This window comes from Scyliorhinus canicula, chromosome 15, assembly GCF_902713615.1.
Source record: "Scyliorhinus canicula chromosome 15, sScyCan1.1, whole genome shotgun sequence".
NCBI classification, from domain to species: Eukaryota; Metazoa; Chordata; class Chondrichthyes; order Carcharhiniformes; family Scyliorhinidae; genus Scyliorhinus; species Scyliorhinus canicula.
The window spans coordinates 83,564,027-83,586,391 of record NC_052160.1 but is presented as its reverse complement, the minus strand read 5'-3'; the positions used below and the strand labels follow the sequence as shown (position 1 = coordinate 83,586,391).

The following is a 22,365-nucleotide window of genomic DNA, read 5'->3' as shown; positions in this document are numbered from 1 at the left end:
AGGCCTGCTCCTGGACTACCTGGGGAGGCGGTGGCATAGTGTTATTGTCACTGGACTAGTGAACCCGAAACCCTGGAGATCTGGGTTCGAATCCCGCCACTGCAGACAGTGAAGTTTGAATTCAATAAATATCTGAAATTAAAAGTCTAATGATGACCATGAAACCATTGCCATTTGTTGTAAAAACACATCTAGTTCACTAATGCCCTTTAAGGAAGGAAATCTGTCGTCCTTACCTGATCTGATTCCAGACCCACAGCAATGTGGTTTACTCTTAAATGCCCCCTCAAGGGCAATTAGGGATGTGCAATAAATTCTGGCCCAACTCGTGATGCCCATATCCCATGAACGAGAAAAGTACTTTCTCGGTCAGACAGTGCACCATGCCAGGTTGGGCCTGCTTCCAGTCACAGCCTTGGACACATCAGTAAATAATCCTCAGTGACTGCCCAAATGGGGAATGTGGCTTCAGTGAGCAGTTAAAGAGCGTTGAACTGGAGCTGTTGCCATGGTGTTAAAATCTACCCGTGGTTAAGTGTAGTCTCAACTAAGTAGAAATTTGTGCTACATATCTCGGGTGCGAAATTAAATCTTTATTGTGTGTCTATTGATTATAATTGAGAGTTTGAAATATATGGGCTGGTTTAGCACAGTGGGCTAAACAGCTGGCTTTTAATGCAGAACTATGCCAGCAGCGCGGGTTCAATTCCCGTACTGGCCTCCCCGAACAGGTGCCGGAATGTGGTGACTAGTGGCTTATCACAGTAACTTCATTAAAGCTTACTTGTGACAATAAGAGATTATTACAGGGGGCAGCACGGTAGCACAAGTGTACACCACTGTGGCTTCACAGCGCCAGGTTCCCACATTCGATTCCCCGCTGGGTCACTGTCTGCACGTTCTCCCCATGTCTGCATGGGTTTCCTCCAGGTGCTCCGGTTTCCCCCCACAGTCCAAAGACGTGCAGGTTAGGTGGTTTGGCCATGATAAATTGCCCTTAGTGACCAAAAAGGTTAGAAGGGGTTATTGGGTTACGGGGATAGGGTGGAAGTGAGGGCTTAGGTGGGTCGGTGCAGAATCGATGGGCCGAATGGCCTCCTTCTGCATTGTATGTTCTATGTTCTTGTGGTTAGAAATCAAATGTTCTCAAGAAAGCCCCTGCCAGCAGAAGACTTTTCCGAGATATAATTAAATTTAGTAGCTTACAAATGACTTACACTTTCGTAATACAGTAATGGTTTCTTGCTCAAAGCAAAACAGCTTGCGCAGACTTAGAGTTAGAGTGGAAATATGAAAATATGAAATAAAGATAGAAGACAGTTAGGCAAATAGTATAGAGTGATTCTAGAATAGAAAATTTAAGGAATTTGTTATCAATCTGAGTCGATCTCTTCCTATCCCTGTGACATGCTGATTGGTTTGGATGAGTCTTCAATACATTTGATTCGATGATTGGGTTGTTAGTCTTCAATGTGCAACATTATCTCGTTGAACTTTAAAGTTAATATAAATGTTACATATGAAATTCTTAAATATGTATTGGAATGCAAACTCTGCTCTTATCATTGAAATGGTATGTGCTGAAATCTGCAATTCATTTCTTTTGAACAGTGGAGAGTTCATATGAATTATAATGTCAATTTGACCCTCAGTAGAAATGTTGCATTTGCTTCAAGTTCGACTGCAAAATGTTTCAAATGCTGTGCTTTTATTTTGCAAGCTATGTGCTTCTGCAAACATTTGCAGTGTTATGGTGGGATCCATGTTAAAATTATTTTTGAACTGAGCTTTTATATTTATTAAAAAATGGCTAATTAATGATCCTTTTACCTATCAGAAATAGCAGATTTCCTTCACAAGGGATGGGCTTTGACCTACCTCAGGCACTGGGCCTGTCCCCAGTGGGATTGTCTCTCCTCCAGTATGATGGGGGAGGGTGGGCAAGGGCTGTGGTTGATGACATGCCTTGGAGCATGCCCCTCTGTGTTGCCATTCCTTGGGTGGACACTCATCTCACCCACATTACCCATGGTGGGGGTTCCCAGCAGTGAAGCAGGTTGAGTTGGGGGCGGGGGGGGGGGGGGGGGGGGGGGGCGGGGGGGGGGGGGGATGATTTATCTCACCATCAGTGAATTCCTGCTTCCAAATCCAACCATAAAGAATAAAAAGAAAAGTAAGCCTGCTTTTCTGCAGTGCTTTTAAATATGCCTCAAATCACTTTTGCAACCTTTTGAAGTGTTGTAGGAAAGGCAACAGGCAAGTTGTGCACAGCAAGATCCCACAAACAGCGTTGTGATAATGACCCACTCCTGTGTTTTGTGGTGGTGCCAGATTAAGGTCTAGACTTTGGGCAGGGCATCAGGGGAGAGCCCCTCTAATATTTTGTAACGTGTTACATCCACCTGAGGGGGCAGATGGGGGCCTCGTTTTTTAACATCTCACCTGAACGATTGCACCGCCAACGCAGGAGAGGTTTTGTGCTCAGGTTCTGAGAGTGACCCTTAAAGCCATGAGCCTCTGACTCAGGGATAATGTTGTTGCCATCAGAGAGACAAACTGAGCCTCTCACCTGTGACTGTCGGTGGGAGTGACTGAGGTAAGTTGGTGCTGGAGTTTACACTGAGCTGAATCAGTGTGTTCCTTGTCTGCCTAAAGTGAACAAAGTGACTATGCAATTTGACCATATCACTTTGTAATGATATAGGGGCTGGTTTAGAACTGTGGGCTAAACAGCTGGTTTGTAATGCAGAACAAGGCAGCAGCGTGGGTTCAATTCCCATACCGACCTCCCCGAACAGGTGCCGGAATATGGCGACTAGGGTCTTTTCACAATAACTTCATTGAAGCCTACTTGTGACAATAAGCAATTAGTATTATTATGTATTATGACTGGGATGTAAAGAGTTAGCAAGTTAATGATAATGCTTCTTACCACTAGAGGGAACAACAGAATAGTCATATATATCATGTGACTTTGGGGATTCTGGGATTAGAAGATGATTCGGAGTTTAGAGCTAGGAGGGAGCTGGAAGAGTTTCAGGCATAGAGAGCAGTTACCAATGAAGTTGGAAAAAATATGTTAAAGTGGTCATTGAAAAATTTGATCATTATCCTGAGTTTAAAATAAATGAAAACCTGTGTAAAACAATGCAAAAGAATCAAAAAGTAAGGTTGGAAGATTCAATTAAAATGTCCTGTGCGAGCAAAGAATCTAAAAGTAGAAGTGCTAAAACATTGAATCACAGTAAAAAAAAAATTGCCTCCATTCAAGCTATGGCGCACTTAAAAATCCATCGCATTGAAAAAGCGCACCCGAAAAAAAGCACGTTTTGGAAGTCAGACATTTCAGACCTGCGCAGTTAAAGGAAAAAATGTGCAATTCAGAATTTGAATGTTCTGATATGCGCAGAAAGACAGCAGTGAAAAACTCCAGAGGGAGAGTAATGAAAGACTCTAAAGACAGAGCAAAGAAAGAATCCAGAGAGAGAGCAATGAAGACTATAAAGAGAGAGCAATGAAAGACTATAAAGAGAGAGCAGGGGCAGCAGGGTAGCATGGTGGTTAGCATAAATGCTTCACAGCTCCAGGGTCCCAGGTTCGATTCCCGGCTGGGTCACTGTCTGTGTGGAGTCTGCACGTCCTCCCCCTGTGTGCGTGGGTTTCCTCCGGGTGCTCCGGTTTCCTCCCACAATCCAAAGATGTGCGGGTTAGGTGGATTGGCCATGCTAAATTGCCCGTAGTGTCCTAATAAAAGTAAGGTTAAGGGGGGGGGGGTTGTTGGGTTACGGGTATAGGGTGGATACGTGGGTTTGAGTGGGGTGATCATGGCTCGGCACAACATTGAGGGCCGAAGGGCCTGTTCTGTGCTGTACTGTTCTATGATTGAAAGACTCCAGAGTTAGAGCCATTAAAGATTCCAGAGAGAGAGCAATGAAAGACTCCAGAGAGAGAGAGCAATGAAAGACTCCAGAGAGAGAGCAATGAAAGACTCGAGAGAGAGAGCAATGAAAGACTCCAGAGAGCGAGCAATGAAAGGCTCCAGAGAGAGAGCAATGAAAGACTCCAGCAAGAGAGCAATGAAAGACTCCAGAGAGAGAGCAATGAAAGACTCCAGAGAGAGAGAGAGCACATGCGCACATTGAAAAACGATGTGATCCGGAAGAATACTGTCCTGCGCATGCGCAGAAGTTTGCGTATGCACACTTGAAAAAAGTGCGCACTCCGGATGAGGATCGATTTGTGCATGTTTGCGCATGACATCACATGATGATGTCAGAACGTTGTCGACACACACACTTAAAGAAAACCTGCCTGGAAATCGAAAAAAACTGGTTTTAAAGACACGGGACAGAGGTTTTCTTTACCTCGCAAGGTAGAACATTGCCTGAATTTGAAGAAACAGCTGAAGAAGACCTTTGCAGTACCACGGAACAAAATGTTTGTAGCATGCAATCAGAAGAAAATGTTAACAAATCTAAAGCTAAAGAAGATAAATCCTACATTGAAGAATATTACTCAGATATGGCAGAGATATTTGGGTTTGATGATTATTCTGTTAGTAACAAGATTAAAAATCTGAATAGCATTCTACTAATGGTAGATGAATCCAATACAATAATGGAATTGCAACCCATTGATACATCGGACAGCAGTAACCTGACAAATGAACGACCAGAAGAGAAAGACTCTAAAGCAAGAGCAATGACAGACTCTAAAGCGAGAGCAACAAAAGACACCACAGAGAGAGCAGTGTAAGACTCCACAGAGAGAGAGCAATGAAAGACTCCAGAGAGAGAGCAATGAAAGACTCCAGAGAGAGAACAATGAAAGACTCCAGAATGGAAGCATTGAAAGTCTCCACAGAGAGAGAGCATTGAAAGACTCCACAGAGAGAGAGAGCAATGAAAGACTCTAGAAAGAGAGCAATGAAAGACTACAGAGGGAGCAATGAAAGACTCTAGAAAGAGAGCAATGAAAGACTACAGAGAGAGAGCAATGAAAGACTACAGAGAGAGAGCAATGAAAGACTCTAGAAAGAGAGCAATGAAAGACTACAGAGAGAGAGCAATGAAAGACTCTAGAAAGAGAGCAATGAAAGACTACAGAGAGAGAGCAATGAAAGACTACAGAGAGAGAGCAATGAAAGACTCCAGAGAGAGAGAGCCATGAAAGACTCCAGAGAGAGAACAATGAAAGACTCCAGAATGGAAGCATTGAAAGACTCCACACAGAGAGCAATGAAAGACTCCAGAATGTAAGCATTGGAAGACTCCACAGAGAGAGAGCATTGAAAGACTCCACAGAGAGAGAGCAATGAAAGACTCCACAGAGAGAGAGCAATGAAAGACTCTAGAAAGAGAGCAATGAAAGAAGACTATGAAGGTCTATCCACAGTATTTGCGAATAGAATAAAGTGATCACGTGTAGCATACAAGCTGTGCAGGACAAAATTGTGACTAGAAAATCTCAGCTGGACTGTACAACAAAACATGACAATCCGAGTGCAACAATGAATGAATCAATGGAGAACACATCAATCGTGAACAGCCTACAAGAAAATGACATCTTGGAGAAGTTGACTCCAGAAGAGGAGCATCAAGAGATCAAAGATAAATCAGATCATCCAAAAGGGACTAATGTCATAAAGCTCAACGATGCATCAGATCATCCACATGAACCTGAGATCATAATGTGCAGCGAAACATCAGATAATACAATGGAAACTGATACTAAAAAGTTTGAAAATGGATCAATCAATCTAGAAGGAATAGTTCTTGTGCACAAAAAGAGAAACTACGGAACAACAGTCTGTCCACAATGGTACGACTCTGAAACCGAAGGACAACTGAACAGCACAGAGCTGAACAGGACAGCAATGGCAAGAAAGTGTTGAAACTTACAGTCCCACTTGACAGACCATACAGGATGGAAAGACATCCAGGTGGCAACCGAGCAAGGGACCACAGGACAGTATGTGAAACACAGCTACAGGTCGAGGTTGACCAAGCAAATGTGTGTAGACAATACAAAATTCATGCATGATGGCATCAATGTCAGAAAGAACAGGACATTGTTTAGACAAAAAAGAAGTCATGCCAACAAATTTAATGAGTTCGTATTTGCTCAAAGACCAAAAAGCAAACCAGTTTTTAAGGAAAAGGACACACAAAATCGACACCACGAAAAGAGAAAAAAGACCAGGTCAGACAACAAAAGTGGTTCAACCAGCCGAACACCTGATCGATTTAAGCTTATGACTTGTTGGCACTTCAACACACAGTGAAGACTGAATACAGACTCAATTTGTGGACTAAAAAGATTTTTAAAAAATTGTTAACTACTGTACAATTTCAATACTCAATTACATGTAAGGAACTTACAATGCTTCTCACACTCCATATGTTTGTAGAAATCTCCAAACATCTTTGAAAAAAAAGGGCTGTAATGATATGTATATTGACTGGGATGTAAAGAGTTAACAAGTTAATGGTAATGCTTCTTACCACTAGAGGGAACCACAGAACAGTCATATATATATCATGTGACTTTGGGGATTCTGGGATTAGAAGATGATTAGGAGTTAAACGTTAGGAGAGAGCTGGAAGAGTGTCAGGTACAGAGAGCAGTTGTATACTTAAGAGCTCTGTAAGTTAGATACAATAGTTAGATACATAGTTTTATACAATAACCTTCTAATTTAGGAATGTGAACGAATCTTAGTTCGTATAGTAATAAATTTATAGTTTGTTTGTTAACAAAGCTTTGTGTGGACTTCCGGTTGCGGCTATGACTAGCTAAGCCGCACATTTGGAAGCTCCTGCAACAAAGGTGTTTTTGGGCCAATTGGAGGGCCCCAACGGCGCTGAAAAAACGAATCCCGGTGGGGGAAGGTCCCCTGAGGAGAACTAGACCGATTTTATGGTCGGTACCCGGAGTGGAGCGGCAAGAAAAACGGCAGCAGCTCCCCAAAAAAAGCGGGGGAAGAAAATCAAAATGGCGGCCGGCGGTGCACCGGAGGAGTGGAAGAAATGGGCGGAGGAGCAGCAGGCCGCTCTCCTCCGTTTTTTCACGGAGATGAAAGTGGAACTCTTAGAGTCCATGAACGCGACGGCCACCAGGTTGGTGGGAGCCCAGGCGATCCAAGAGGCGTCGATTAAAGATCTGCAGCAGGAGATGGCCGCGAGGGAGGAGGAGGCCACAGTCATCGGGGCAAAGGTGGAGGTGCACGAGGCACTCCACATGAAGTGGCAGAGCCGCTTCGAGGAGCTGGACACTCGGATGAGGAGGAAAAATTTGAGGATCCTGGGCCTGGAAGAAGGCCTGGAGGGGTCGGATCTCCCGGGATATGTGGCGGGGATGTTGAGCTCCCTGATGGGGGAAGGGGCCGGTCCGGCGCCCCTGGAATTGGAAGAGGCATACCGGGTCATGGCCAGGAGGCCTAGGGCAAACGAGCCCCCGAGGGCGGTGCTGGTGCGGTTCCAGCGGCTAAGTGATCGAGAGAAAGTCCTGAGGTGGGCTAAAAGGGAGAAAAGCAGCAAGTGGCAGAACTCGACGGTAAGGGTGTACCAGGACTGGAGTGCGGAGGTGGCAAAGCGGCGGGCCCGGTACAACCGGACAAAGGCGGTGCTACACGCGAAAAAGATCAAATTTGGAATGTTGCAACCGGCGCGCTTGTGGGTCACCTACAAGGACCAACATCATTATTTCGAGTCCCCAGAGGAGGCCTGGACCTTTGTACAAGAGGAAAAGTTGGACACGAACTAAAACCTGGGAGCACCGGCGGTCGTAGCCGCCGGGGGACTCTTGATTGTGCAAGTGGCCCTTTTCTTTTTCAGGCCAGGTCGGAACTGGGTAACAGTTTCGTGGAGTGTTTGGGGTGTTTTTTCTCGAACGGTTGACTTTTCTGAATATTTTGAAGGTTTCGAGTTGTTGGGTGTTTCTGTATATTTGTACTGTTGAAATCTCTATTGTGGGTCGTTGGCTTCTTATGGGGTGTTTTTTCCCGTTTCCAATTTCCCTTAGTTATTTACCCCTCTTACCCTTTGTCTTTGGGTGCTTGGGGGGGTTTTTTGGTTCTTTTTTTTTCTTTTCGGGTTATGGTTATCTGCGGTTATTTATACTGTTTGATGGAGGGTGATGGTTGGGCACACTGTTAGTTGATAGTTAGTTAATTATTTTGTTATTTAAGTATGTAGTTAAGTATTTATGTATTTAGTTGCCATTGGGTATTTGTATTTATATCGTTAAGTTGGGGAGACGGGACGGGGGGGAGCGGGTTGATTATGCGGGTCTTTCTCGGGGGTGTCAAGGGGATCTTTCACGGGCGCAGATGGGGTGAACCGGGAGGAGTCGGAATGTGGCAGGAGCAGCCGGGTCAGCGGAGACCAGCTGACTCTCGGGAGTACGATGTGGGGTACATCGCGGCTAGGAGGGGTCCTAGCCGGGGGGGGGGGGGGGGGGGGGGGAGGGGGGGGGGGGACTGGGGGGGGGACACCGGGTTGCTGCTAGAAAGACCAGGGACGAGAAGGGGAGAGCCGGGGGGGGGTGGGGGGGGGAGGCCATCGCTATGGGAAGCGGGTCAGAAAAGAAGGGATGACCCGGGGCGAGCAAGGGACAAGACATGGCTAATCGACAGGGAGTAGGGACGGGTCGCTCTGCGACCCGATTGATCACGTGGAACGTAAGGGGGCTGAATGGGCCGGTCAAAAGATCAAGGGTCTTCTCACACCTGAAGGGACTGAAGGCTGATGTAGCAATGCTGCAGGAGACTCATTTGAGGGTAGCAGATCAGGTCCGCCTGAGAAGGGGGTGGGTGGGACAGGTGTTCCACTCAGGCTTGGATATCAAGAACCGGGGGGTGGCGATTTTGGTGGGAAAGAGAGTGTCGTTTGTGGCGGCAGAGGTGGTGGCAGACAAGGAGGGCAGGTACGTGATGGTGAGGGGTAGGCTGCAGGGAGAGAGTGTGGTACTGGTAAATGTGTATGCCCCGAACTGGGACGACGCGGGTTTTATGAGGCGCCTGCTGGGCCTCATCCCGGGACTGGAGGCAGGGGGCCTGATCATGGGAGGGGACTTTAATACGGTGTTAGACCCTGGGCTGGATAGATCGAGTTCCAGGACGAATAGGAGGCCGGCAGCGGCAGAGGTGTTAAGGGGGTTCATGGAGCAGATGGGAGGGGTAGACCCATGGAGATTTGGTAGGCCTAGGGCGAGGGAGTACTCTTTTTTCTCCCACGTCCACAGAGTGTACTCTAGGATCGATTTTTTCGTATTGAACAGGGGGCTGATACCGAGAGTGCAGGACACGGAGTACTCGGCCATTGCGATATCGGACCATGCGCCACATTGGGTGGACGTGGACATGGGGGAGGCGCGGGACCAACGCCCGTTGTGGCGCCTGGATGTGGGGCTGTTGGCGGACGAAGAGGTGTGCAGGAGGGTGAGAACGGGCATTGAGAACTATCTGGGTACGAATGACACAGGTGAGGTGCAGGTGGGGACGGTCTGGGAGGCCTTGAAAGCAGTGATTAGAGGAGAGCTGATCTCCATAAGGGCACACAGAGAGAGGAAGGAGAGGCAGGAAAGGGAGAGGCTGGTGGGGGAGCTCCTAGAAGTAGATAGGAAATATGCGGCGGCGCCAGAGGAGGGGCTATTAAGGGAGCGGCGTAGCTTGCAGGCCAGGTTCGACCTACTGACCACTAGGAAGGCGGAAATGCAGTGGAGAAGGGCGCAGGGTGCGGCGTATGAGTACGGGGAAAAGGCGAGCAGGATGCTGGCACACCAGCTTCGTAAGCGAGATGCAGCCAGAGAGATTGGGGGAGTGAGAGAGAGGGGTGGGGATGTAGTGCAGAAGGGGCAAGAGGTGAATAGGGTCTTTAGGGACTTCTATAGGGAATTGTATAGGTCTGAACCGCCGAAGAGGAGAGGGGGAATGAAGAACTTTCTCGACAAATTGGGGTTCCCAAAGGTACAGGAGGAGCTGGTGGAAGGGTTGGGGGCGCCGATAGAGCTGCAGGAGCTAATTAAAGGGATAGGCCAGATGCAGGCGGGGAAGGCGCCGGGGCCGGATGGGTTCCCGGTGGAGTTTTACAGGAAATTTGTGGACTTGGTGGGCCCAGTGCTGGTGCGAGCCTTCAATGAGGCGCGCGAGGGGGGGGTTCTGCCTCCAACAATGTCGCAGGCCCTGATCTCCTTGATTTTGAAGCGGGACAAGGACCCGGTCCAGTGCGGGTCCTACAGGCCTATCTCCCTCTTAAATGTAGATGCCAAGCTGTTAGCAAAGGTCCTGGCAACCAGGATAGAGGACTGTGTGCCAGGGGTAGTCCATGAAGACCAGACGGGGTTCGTGAAGGGACGCCAACTTAACACAAATGTCCGGAGATTGTTAAATGTGATTATGATGCCAGCAGTGGAAGGGGAGGCGGAGATAGTGGTAGCGCTGGACGCGGAGAAGGCATTTGACAGGGTGGAGTGGGAATACTTGTGGGAGACGTTGGAAAGGTTTGGGTTTGGGGAGGGATTTATCAAGTGGGTAAAACTGCTCTATTCAGCTCCGATGGCAAGTGTGGTAACAAACGGGAGGAGGTCAGAATATTTTGGGCTCCATCGAGGTACTAGGCAGGGATGTCCCCTATCTCCCTTACTCTTTGCATTAGCGATTGAGCCGTTGGCGATGGCACTGAGGGGTTCAGGGGGGTGGAGAGGACTGACAAGGGGAGGGGAGGAACATCGGGTCTCGCTCTATGCGGATGATTTGTTGTTGTATGTGGCAGACCCGGAGGGGGGAATGCCGGAGGTAATGGGGATACTAGCGGAGTTCGGGGACTTTTCGGGATATAAATTAAATCTGGGGAAAAGTGAGGTCTTTGTAATACACCCGGGAGACCAAGGGGAGGGAATTGGGAGGCTCCCCTTCAAAAGAGCAGTTAAAAGTTTTAGGTATTTGGGGGTGCAGGTGGCAAAGAACTGGGGGACCCTACACAAGTTGAACTTTTCCAGACTGGTGGAGCAGATGGAGGAGGAGTTTAAGAGGTGGGACATGGTGCCGCTGTCGCTGGCAGGGAGGGTGCAGTCAGTTAAAATGACGGTCCTCCCGAGGTTCTTGTTTTTGTTCCAGTGTCTGCCCATCTTCCTCCCCAGGGCCTTTTTCAAGAAGGTAACGAGTAGTATCATGGGGTATGTGTGGGCACATGGCACCCCGAGAGTTAGAAGGGTCTTTTTGGAGCGGAGTAGGGATAGTGGAGGGCTGGCGTTACCCAACCTTTCAGGATATTACTGGGCGGCAAATACATCGATGGTACGAAAGTGGATGATGGAAGGGGAGGGGGCAGCCTGGAAGCGCATGGAGAGGGCGTCCTGCGGCAACATAAGCTTAGGGGCACTGGTAACGGCACCATGGCCGCTCCCTCCCACGAGGTATACCACGAGCCCGGTGGTGGCGGCCACCCTCAAGATCTGGGGGCAGTGGAGGCGACACAGGGGGGAAGTGGGAGGTCTGATAGGGGCACCACTAAGAGGGAACCACAGATTTGCGCCGGGAAACACAGGAGGGGGATTCCAGAGCTGGCAGAGGGCGGGTATTAGACAACTGAGGGACTTGTTTATAGAGGGGAGGTTTGCGAGCCTGGGAGAGCTGGAGGAGAAATTTGGGCTCCCCCCGGGGAACACGTTCAGGTACCTCCAAGTGAAGGCATTTGCCAGACGACAGGTAGCGGGGTTCCCCGCGCTCCCCGACAGGGGGGTGAGTGATAGGGTGCTATCAGGGGTCTGGGTCGGGGAGGGGAAGATCTCGGACATCTATAAGATTATGCAGGAGGTGGAGGAGGTACCAGTAGAGGAGCTGAAAGATAAGTGGGAGTTAGAGCTGGGGGAACAGATAGAGGACGGGACATGGGCAGACGCCCTGGAGAGGGTTAACTCGTCGTCGTCATGTGCGAGACTAAGTCTCATTCAATTTAAGGTACTGCATAGAGCCCACATGACGGGGACAAGGATGAGTCGGTTTTTCGGGGGTGAAGACAGGTGTATTAGATGTTCGGGAAGCCCTGCGAATCATGCACATATGTTTTGGGCATGTCCGGCACTGGAGGAGTTCTGGAAGGGGGTGGCAGGGACGGTGTCGAGAGTGGTGGGGTCCAGGGTCAAGCCAGGATGGGGACTTGCGATCTTCGGGGTTGGGGTGGAACCGGGGGTACAGGAGGCAAGGGAGGCTGGAATATTAGCCTTTGCGTCCTTGGTGGCTCGGAGGAGGATCCTGATTCAGTGGAGGGACGAAAGGCCTCCGAGTGTTAACACCTGGTTAAACGACATGGCAAACTTCATCCAATTGGAAAGGATCAAATTCGCCCTGAGAGGGTCGGTGCAGGGGTTTTCCAGGCGATGGCAACCCTTCCTAGACCTCTTGGATCAGAGATAGAAACTGAGGCCATGACAGCAGCAACCCGGGAGGGGAGGGGAGGGCGGGAGGGGGGGAGGGGGGGGGGGGGAGGGGGGACAACGACGAAGGAAGTACGGTAGCGGCGGTGGCACGGGCAAGGCCTGCCCGAGGACGCTGCTAGAAATGATAAGTTGGTCTGACTGTCGGTTCGCCGGCGGGGGGGGGGGGGGGGGGGGGGGGGGGGACGCGCGGGTAGGGGGGGGGGGGATTCTTTTTCTTTTTCTTGTTAAGTAGGGGGGTTTGACTTTGTTTTGTTATAATTTAAATGTAAATGTAGGGGGGGTTAAAATGTTTGTATTTTGAAAAATTCAATAAAAATTATTTAAAAAAAAAAAACAAAGCTTTGTGTTCTTTATTCAACCATCCAGGTAAAGCAGAATAGAGAATACAACACACTTTTGAGAAGGTTCTGGAACGTACTGCTGCTGGTCTATTTTGTCTTCGATCCTATTCTTCTTAAACCAGCAATATGGACACTTAGCCAACTTCCTCAGAATATGAATTTATTTATGTTTTTATTTCTCCTGCCATTTTATCGGATTTTCCGATTAATACTTTGTGTCTAATTAAAAGCTCAGTTGCTAAGAGATGGTGCTCGACTGCACAATTAGCTCTCTTCTCTCTCTGCCCCTTTTATCCCATTAGGACTCAGGAGCAGGAGTGATCCGGCTGGATGGCAGACCAGTCAAAGCCCACCCCCAAACTCAGGAAGCGCCTGGCCAGGGAGGGCCGGAGGACAGCAAGGCGCCGGAGGGAACTCTGTGACCCCCAGAGTTCACAGGCCCAGCAGCTGGAGCAGGAGGGCAATGTGAGTTGTGGGCCACAGTTCATCGTCGAGAAGGTCCATGAGTTCTTCCAGGAATGTGGTGGGGCCGAGAGGGGCTTCATCACCCGGGACGACATGCAGGTGAGAGGGTCTCCACGCCATCCATCTCCATCCGGCACTGACACCCCTCTGACCAGCTGACCCCTGAGGGTAGGCAGGGGTTGGGACTGGCTGTGGTCACTGAGACCTAGAGAATTACAAAACAAGTAACATCCTTATTAACACAGAAACATTTAATAATCATGTCTAATGATATCAATCAGCATATTGGACTAATGATATTACTCGAATGGTCAGCTTGGCTATGGAGCCTGTTCAAAATGCACTAAACTCACCACAGTGTTCCACTTCCTAACTTCCCCAATGTCCCATGGGCAATTCCAGGCTCTTCTTCCCACCTTATTTCTATTCGCCCCTGGAGAGATCTATTTGTGGGAGGTGACATTCAGGCGATTCCTCCCACGGAGACACATATCGGCATGTTCACACAGGCTTCACTGTGACATGGAGCCAATAACCAAATCAAACCTATTCCTGAAACCTCACCTCCCCATTGAATCATACAACACAGAAAGAGACCACTTGGCCCATCGTGGCTGTACCACCTCTTTGAATTGGATCCAATTACTTCAATGTCCCTGCTCTTTCTCTAGGTTCCTGAAGATGTTTCCTTTCTAAGTATCTGCTGCTCTGCTGGGAGTTACTGTTGAATCTATTGTTTCGGGCAGCGCAGCTCACTGTGCAAAACCTTTCTCCTCATTGTCCCTCCTGCTCCTTTTCTCAATGATCGCAGTAAGCTCTGATTATTGACGAATCTGCCACAGGATACATGTAATGAACTCCAATTGGCTTTATTGGTTGGCCAATTGGAGTATGAGCTCCCTCAATGATAGCTCATTGAGGGGGCCCATATAAGCACCTGTGTAGGCTTTGTGAGCCAGTCTTAAGTTGACTGGACTACTAGCAGCACTGTTTGTAGCTGCTCCTGTAATATCGTTATTGTAAATAAATATTGGTGTGGTGGCGGAACTCCTGCCTCCCTTGGATTACTACAATACAGCTCCTCTGTATTGACTCAATCAAAGCCCTTCATGATTTTGAACACCTCAATCATATTTCTCTAAATGCTCTGAGGACAGCAAATGCTCTTAGTCCAGTCTCGCCACATGAACTGAAGTACGTAATCCCCGATAACATTCTCCAAAATCTCTTCTCCGCACTCCACAACATCTTGGCATCCAATTGTGGTGTCCGCAATTACGCACAGCAGGTTCAACAGGGGCTGAATCGGAGTGAGTGGGAAAAGTTAGCATTTACAGAAACTTCCAAAAACCCCAATGGAGGCCAGCGTGATATGAATTCACTGAATTCTACTGCACACTATGACGTGATAGGATATTTGTGTGTGACTAAGTTTGTTTGCGTGTGATTGTGTATGTGTGATTTGTGTGTGGGTGATTAAGTGTGAGTGTGTGTGATTGAGTGTGTGCGTGTGATTTTTGTGTGTATGATTCGTGAGTGTGATTAAGTAAGAGTATAATTTTGTGAGTGTCTGTGTGTGATTGCGTATGAGTGTGTGATTGAGTATTATAATAATAGTAATCTTTATTGTCACAAGTAGGCTTACATTAACACTGCAATGAAGTTACTGTGAAAAGCCCCTAGTCGCCACATTACGGCGCCCGTTCGGGTACACAGAGGGAGAATTCAGAATGTCCAAATTACCGAACAGCACCTCTTTCAGGACTTGTGGGAGGAAACCGGAGCACCCGGAGGAAACCCACGCAGACACAGGGAGAACGTGCAGATGCCACACAGACAGGGATCCAAGCCGGGACCCTGGCGCGGTGAAGCCATAGTGCTAACGACTATGCTACAGTGCTTCTGTGCTGCCTGCGTATGAGTATGAGTTCGAGTGTGTGACCCGAGTTCGAGTGTGTGACCCGAGTTCGAGTGTGTGACCCGAGTTCGAGTGTGTGACCCGAGTTCGAGTGTGTGACCCGAGTTCGAGTGTGTGACCCGAGTTCGAGTGTGTGACCCGAGTTCGAGTGTGTGACCCGAGTTCGAGTGTGTGACCCGAGTTCGAGTGTGTGACCCGAGTTCGAGTGTGTGACCCGAGTTCGAGTGTGTGACCCGAGTTCGGGTGTGTGACCGAGTTCGAGTGTGTGACCCGAGTTCGAGTGTGTGACCTGAGTACGAGTATATGTGTGTGATTTTGTGTGTATGTTGTTGCAATCCCAGAGTTTTGCCATTGCAAGTGGCCAAACTGCCAGTTCTACTGCATATCGCCATTCATTTCAAAAGGAGCAGGGAGAGAGAAATTAGCAGCCCTTTAGACTCACCAAGTGGCTTTCTTGCAGGATTCACATTGGGCGAGATTCTTTGTTTGGGAGACGATGTTCTCTCACCGAAGGAGAATTGCAACCAATTTACGTTTCCCTTAGGAGTGTAAATCGGGAAGCAGTTACATATCTCTTGCCAAGCAAAGGGGAATCCCGCTATCGGGCTTCCATTTTGTGTGGGCAGCGATTGCGATGTCCTGCGACCAGCCAGCCACCCCCCCCCCCCCCCCTCCACCCGCACCACAATCCAGCCCCTCATGTCCCCCACACCTGCATTGCAAAGCAGCCCCCACCCCCGGATTGCCTGGGTGCCCCCTTCTCCCTAATATGGGAGTGACCCGACCTGTTTCCACCCCCCCCCCCCCGCCCCCAGAGACTTCCTAACTAGGGAGCCTCCCTCCCCAGGACCTCCTTAACATGGAGACCCCCCAGGGACCCCATGAATAGGGAGACCCCCTAGCGACTCCATTAATAGAAAGGACCCCCTAGGACCTCCAAACTGAAGGAACCCCCCACAGAACCCCTAACTAGTGGGACCTCCCACAGAGACCACCTAATTAAAGGGAACCACGACAAGGACCCCTGCGGGTGGCTGGTTTAGCTCAGTGGGCTAGGCAGCTGGTTTGTGATGCAGAACAAGGCCAGCAGCGCGGGTTCAATTCCGTACCAGCTGAGAATTCAGAATTCTCCCCCTGTGTACCCGAACAGGCGGCAGAGTGTGGCGACTAGGGGCTTTTCACAATAACTTCATTTGTAGTGTGAATGAAAGCCTACTTGTGACAATAAAGATTATTTACATTTACATTAAAGGGACCCTCTCACATGGGTCCCCTAATCAAAGGGACACCCACAGACCCCATTTCCCCCATAGACCCCAAGACATCTCTGTACAGCAAGTATTTCTGAGTGCTAACTGTATTTAAAAGTGGATTGGGATCTGAGATGGTTTTGCTGTTTGAGTGGAAGTAAAGATAGCAGTTAAGGGTTATTGTGTCACTGTATTGATTAGCATTGTTTGAGGGTTAATTGTAAGCTATTTTATTGTGTGATTTTAAAGATATTTCAATACAGTAATAGTAATAAATGTTGTTTTACCTACTGGTTTAATCAGACCTGGAGTGAGGTACCCTTTCCTCATATTCGTACAAAATTAAAATAAAATGTTGGGCTGTCTATCCGTATCCTAGCCATTGTTGGGTCTGGTCTGGGATCATAATAGTGGCCATGTATGTGGGTATATGTGGACATGTATGTGGGTATTTGTGGATATGTGTGTGGGTATGTTTTTGCATATGTGTGTGGTTGTTAGTGCGTGTGTGTGTGGGGGGGGGGGGATTATGTGTGGGCATTGGTGTGTTTGGGTGGGTGCGGGTGTGAATTTTACTCCTGTCTTTTGATTGTTCTTTATTCAGAATCTTCAGGAGAAGTTTTCCTTCAGTCGGGAAGAGGTTGAGGTGGTTTTCAATATACTCGATCAGGATGGGAATAACCGCCTCACTCCTGAGGACCTGACAAAGGGCCTGGGTAAGTTCAAAATGTCATCTGTTTATAAACTGTCATTGACCAGGCGCAGAGTGAGCCTCAATACAGCCAGCCTCGGGCAGCAGTGAGATGCTGGATGTGGGAGACACACAGACATGTCCGACAGCCCCAGGGTCCCTTGCTGCTGGTCGGGAGTTAGACCCAATTGGAGCATGCCTGTCGGACACAATTTGCAACACTATGGGGGCCTGTTGATCCTTTGAGCAGAGAGATCTCAGCTGATTTTGCAGATTTACTGAATCGGTCATTACTAACGGTGAAGTGTTAAGCTCCTATTCAAAAAATTAACAAATCCCCACCCAGAAACATTCCCTTAATGATGACAGCTGCTCAAATCCCAGCACCACAGTAACCCTGCCCAGTAGGGGCCTTCCATCTTTGTAATCAGCCCACTCTCCCCATTCCATAACACTCCCTCCCTCAGATACAGCATTGGGGGATGTCTGAACAGAGTGTGAGCAGGGGAGGGGAGTGTGGGGAGGGGAGTGTGAGCAGGGGAGGGGAGTGTGAGCAGGGGAGGGGAGTGTGAGCAGGGGAGGGGAGTGTGAGCAGGGGAGGGGAGTGTGAGCAGGGGAGGGGAGTGTGAGCAGGGGAGGGGAGTGTGAGCAGGGGAGGGGATTGTCCGCAGGGGAGGGGAGTGTGAGCACGGGAACAGGAGTCGGAGCAGGGGAACGGGGGTCGGAGCAGGGGAACGGGGTGTGAGCAGGGGAAGGGGTGTATGAGCGGGGGAGGGGGAGTGTGAGCGGGGGAGGGGAGGGGAGTGTGAGCGGGGGAGGGAGAGTGTGAGCGGGGGAGGAGGAGTGTGAGCGGGGGAGGGGGAGTGTGAGCGGGGGGAGGGGAGTGTGAGCAGGGGTAGGGGAGTGTGAGCGGGGGGACGGGAGTGTGAGTGGGGGGAGGGGAGTGTGAGCAGGAGAGAGGGATCTAGGTTAAAAGTTTCAAAAGGGGGGCAGCACGGTGGCGCAGTGGGTTAGCCCTGCAGCCTCACGGCGCTGAGGTCCCAGGTTCGATCCTGGCTCTGGGTCACTGTCTCTGTGGAGTTTGCACATTCTCCCCGTATTTGCATGGGTTTTCGCTCCCACAACCCAAAGATGTAAAGGATAGGTGGATTGGCCACGCTAAATTGCCCCTTAATTGGAAAGAATTAATTAGGTACTCTAAATTTAGTTATAAAAAAGTTATAAAGGGTGGGCAGGCACCGGTAGATTGGGGGGGGGGGGGGTTGGGGTGTGTAAGGATGTTTTTGCTGTGTTGCAGTTGCCATTGTGGTGTTCGTTATGATTCTGTTGTCAGGATGGAAGGCGTAATGTTCACAAAGACACTTGAAGCTAAGTTCATCAACAAAGCTAATTTTATTTACACTACTTAAATAAAGTTTGACACTTATTCCTATGGTAGACAATAGATTATATGAAACAACATTCAACTAACACTATTTCTATGTTCTAACTGTAACTGTATTCTATCCTCTTTAGATCTCCTACGCACTTCACTCCAGTCTCCTCTCCTATAATTCACTCTCTCCCAGAAGCCGAAGAGTCAGTGCCTTTTATAGTACTGCCTCTGGCTCCATCTAGTGGCCAATTATAACATGACATTAACTCTTTACATACTGAACATTTCTATAATGTCACAGCCGTGGCTGATTTTTGTTTTCCTTCTTTGTTATGTATATATTTTAAAACATCTCTGTGAGGGCTACGAAGAATCCAGCCGGGATTGTAGAGTCAAAAAGGAAGTAACTTTAGTTCCAATAACGTATACACAGCAGCAGTAGCTCATAAATGCTTCCTACTCTGGCAGGTACCACATTAGCCAGCTTTATTTATACAGGTGCAACAGCTAATGATTTCCCCACCGCTGCTCATTGGGGGAACTCATACATCTCAAGACACAAAGGATAACCAATAGTCCCCAGCCATTCAGGCAGGTTATAACAGCCTCCAATAAAATGTTATTCCAAAAAGGGGGGGGGGGGGGGGGGGGGGGGAGGGGACGGCGAGCGGGGGAGGGAACGGGGAGGGGACGGGGAGGGGACGGGGAGGGGACGGGGAGCGTGGGAGGGGTCTGGAGGCAGAGGAGGGAACTATGAGCGGGGGAGGGGATAGCGAGCGGGGAGGGGACAGAGAATGGGAGAGTGAACAGTGAATGGGGAGGGGATAATGAGCAGGGGAGGGGGCAGTAAATGGGAGAGGAGGGCCTTGAGGGGAGGAGGGGAGGAATGCAGTATGGGTCAGGGAGGAGGAAGTGGGATTTGGAAAGTGGGCAGTTTAATGAACATTCAGCGATGGAGTGTTAAGAGATGGAGAAATGAAAACCATTTTGAATGTGATCTATCTAGATTGTCATGGGAACTCTTGAATCCGTCCTCAACTTGCTCAGGGAAGTCTGTGGTACGGGAATAATTCCTGGCCAGTAGAACAGCTGTCTCTGACTGACCCAGCTCTAAGCCTGTACGTCATTCTGAGGCTTTCTACTGGTTCCTCCTGATTGGAGATTTGGACTGAATCATTTGGTGCCAAGTCCTCAAGCCTTTGGGCTGATCCTAGAAGACTGTTCCCTCATTGGTCTAAATGGAACTGTTTGATGTGAGCTGTTTGAACTAATCAATGACTATCTGTGCTGCAATCTCCAGTTCACTTTCTAACTGAGCAGAACCAGGCGGACGATGAGCCACTTTCACAGAATGTTCCAGAATCTCTGTATCAGTCCCAAAGCGTACAGCATCAAGTTGAGGTGGAAGATGAGGAAAAGCAGCACTTTGCGGCACTGATGGAGAGATTGGGAGCCAACACCATCTTACTAGAGTAAGTGGATAATTTAATTTTGATGCAGCAGGCTGTCAGGAACGATCAGCACCTGTGTTATCAGGAGAGAAGATAGAACGGGTTCAACTGCAGGACTTACATAGAATTCCACTGCAGAAGGAAGTCATTCAGCCCATCAAGTCTGTATCGACCCTCTGAAACACCCAAGCCTACCCCCTGCCCGATCCCTATAACCCCTTGACATAACCCGCACATCTTTGGACACTAAGGGGAAATTTAGCATAGCCAGTCCACCTAACCTGCACATCTTTGGATTGTGGGAGGAAACCGGAGCACCCAGAGGAAGCCCACTCAGACACTGGGAGAATGTGCAGACTCTGCACAGGCAGTCACCCAAGGCTGGAATTGAACCTGGGACTCTGGCACTGTGAGGCAGCAGTGCATCCACAGTGTCACTGTGCCGCCCACAGCCTCTGGGTTTATTAGCCACAAGTTGTCAGTAGTAACCCTAAGGATCATTTTCTTCCATCAACATTACCATGATCTTCACCATGTCCGGGTCCTGGAGGCATGTCCCTGAATTAACCCCAGTCGGACTGGAGATCATATCTCCCAGATTGGAGATCATACCCCTGGATCGGGGATCTGACCCCTTGATGTTGGCATCTAGACTGGCCACCAGGCCAATTGCGCCAAGCGGCCCCCTCAAGGATTCTGAGTTGCCGTGGAAGCATGCACTTTTCTATACATGCTGTAGCCTGGAGCAATGGATAGTGGTGTTAGAGGCATGCTTTTTCTGTGATTTAGAAATATTGAAAGTTGATACACAATCTGTATGACTGTGTAATAGGAGTGTTACAGTGGGTGATATATCAGAGTGTTAAAGTGAAGGGTGAGGGATATATCAATGTTAGAGTGAGGGATATATCAGAGTGTTACTGTGAGGGGTGTCGGATATATCAATGTTCCATTGAGAGGTGTGTGATATACCAACATTACAGTGAGGGATGTAAGATATATCAATGTTACAATGAGGGGTGTGGGATATATCAGAGTGTTACTGTGAGGGGTGTGGGATGTATCAATGTTCCATTGAGAGGTGTGTGATATACCAATATTACAGTGAGGGATGTAAGATATATCAATGTTACAATGAGGGGTGTGGGATATATCAGAGTGTTATTGTGAGGCGTGTGGGATATATCAATGTTATAGTGAGGGATGTGGGATATATCAATGTTAGAGGGGGAGGTGTGGGATATATCAGTGTTACAGTGAGGGATGTGGGATATATCAATGTTATAGTGAGAGGTGTGGGATATATCAATGTTAGAGGGGGAGGTGTGGGATATATCAGAGTGTTACAGTGAGGGGTAATGGATATGCCAATATTACAGTGAGGGATGTACGATATATCAAAGTTACAGCGAGGATTGTGGGATATATCAGAGTGTTACAGTGAGGGGTTTGGGATATATCAATGTCAGAGTGAGGGGTTTGGGATATATCAATGTTAGAGTGAGGGGTGAGGGATATATCAATTTTGAGTGAGGGATGTGATTTATATCAGAGTTTTACAGTGAGAGGTGTGGGATATATCAATGTTATAATGGGGGCTGTGGGATATATCTTGTTCACAATTTACAGAGATGATTTGGAGTTGGGGACCAAGGGCAATGTGTCCAAGTTTGCAGATGACACTAAGATGAGTGGTAAAGCAAAAAGTGCAGAGGATACTGGAAGTCTGCAGAGGGATTTGGATAGGTTAAGTGAATGGGTTAGGGTCTGGCAGATGGAATACAATGTTGACAAATGTGAGGTTATCCATTTTGGTAGGAATAACAGCAAACGGGATTATTATTTAAACGATAAAATATTAAAGCATGCCGCTGTGCAGAGAGACCTGGGTGTACGAGTGCATGAGTCACAGAAAGTTGGTTTACAGGTGCAACAGGTGATTAAGAAGGCAAATGGAATTTTGTCCTTCATTGCTAGAGGGATGGAGTTTAAGACTAGGGAGGTTATGTTGCAATTGTATAAGATGTTAGTGAGGCCACACCTGGAGTATTATGTTCAGTTTTGGTCTCCTTACTTGAGAAAGGATGTACTGGCACTGGAGGGTGTGCAGAGGAGATTCACTAGGTTAATCTCAGAGCTGAAGGGGTTGGATTATGAGGAGAGGTTGAGTAGACTGGGACTGTCTCATTGGAATTTAGAAGGATGAGGGGGAATCTTATAGAAACATATAAAATTATGAAGGGAATAGATAGGATAGATGCGGGCAGGTTGTTTCCACTGGTGGGTGAAAGCAGAACTAGGGGACATAGCCTCAAAATAAGGGGAAGTAGATTTAGGACTGAGTTTAGGAGGAACTTCTTCACCCAAAGGGTTGTGAATCTATGGAATTCCTTGCCCAGTGAAGCAGTTGAGGCTCCTTCATTACATGTTTTTAAG

General features: G+C 48.4%; 1 protein-coding gene across 10 annotated transcripts in view; it reads left to right on the top strand.

Moving 5' to 3' along the window:
- LOC119978777 (ras-related protein Rab-44-like) overlaps positions 1–22,365 on the top strand; it is a 217,278-nt gene that overhangs the window by 30,553 nt on the left and 164,360 nt on the right. For 9 of the 10 annotated variants that reach the window (XM_038820647.1, XM_038820646.1, XM_038820648.1 and 6 more), the window contains exons 2-4: positions 13,082–13,343; positions 17,017–17,128; positions 19,779–19,950. In XM_038820647.1, coding sequence (XP_038676575.1) covers positions 13,110–13,343; positions 17,017–17,128; positions 19,779–19,950 — 518 coding nt within the window. In that variant the 5' untranslated portion in view covers positions 13,082–13,109. Of the gene's footprint in view, positions 1–13,081; positions 13,344–17,016; positions 17,129–19,778; positions 19,951–22,365 lie in introns of those variants that run through there. The other variant, XM_038820644.1, reaches the window with a different exon arrangement.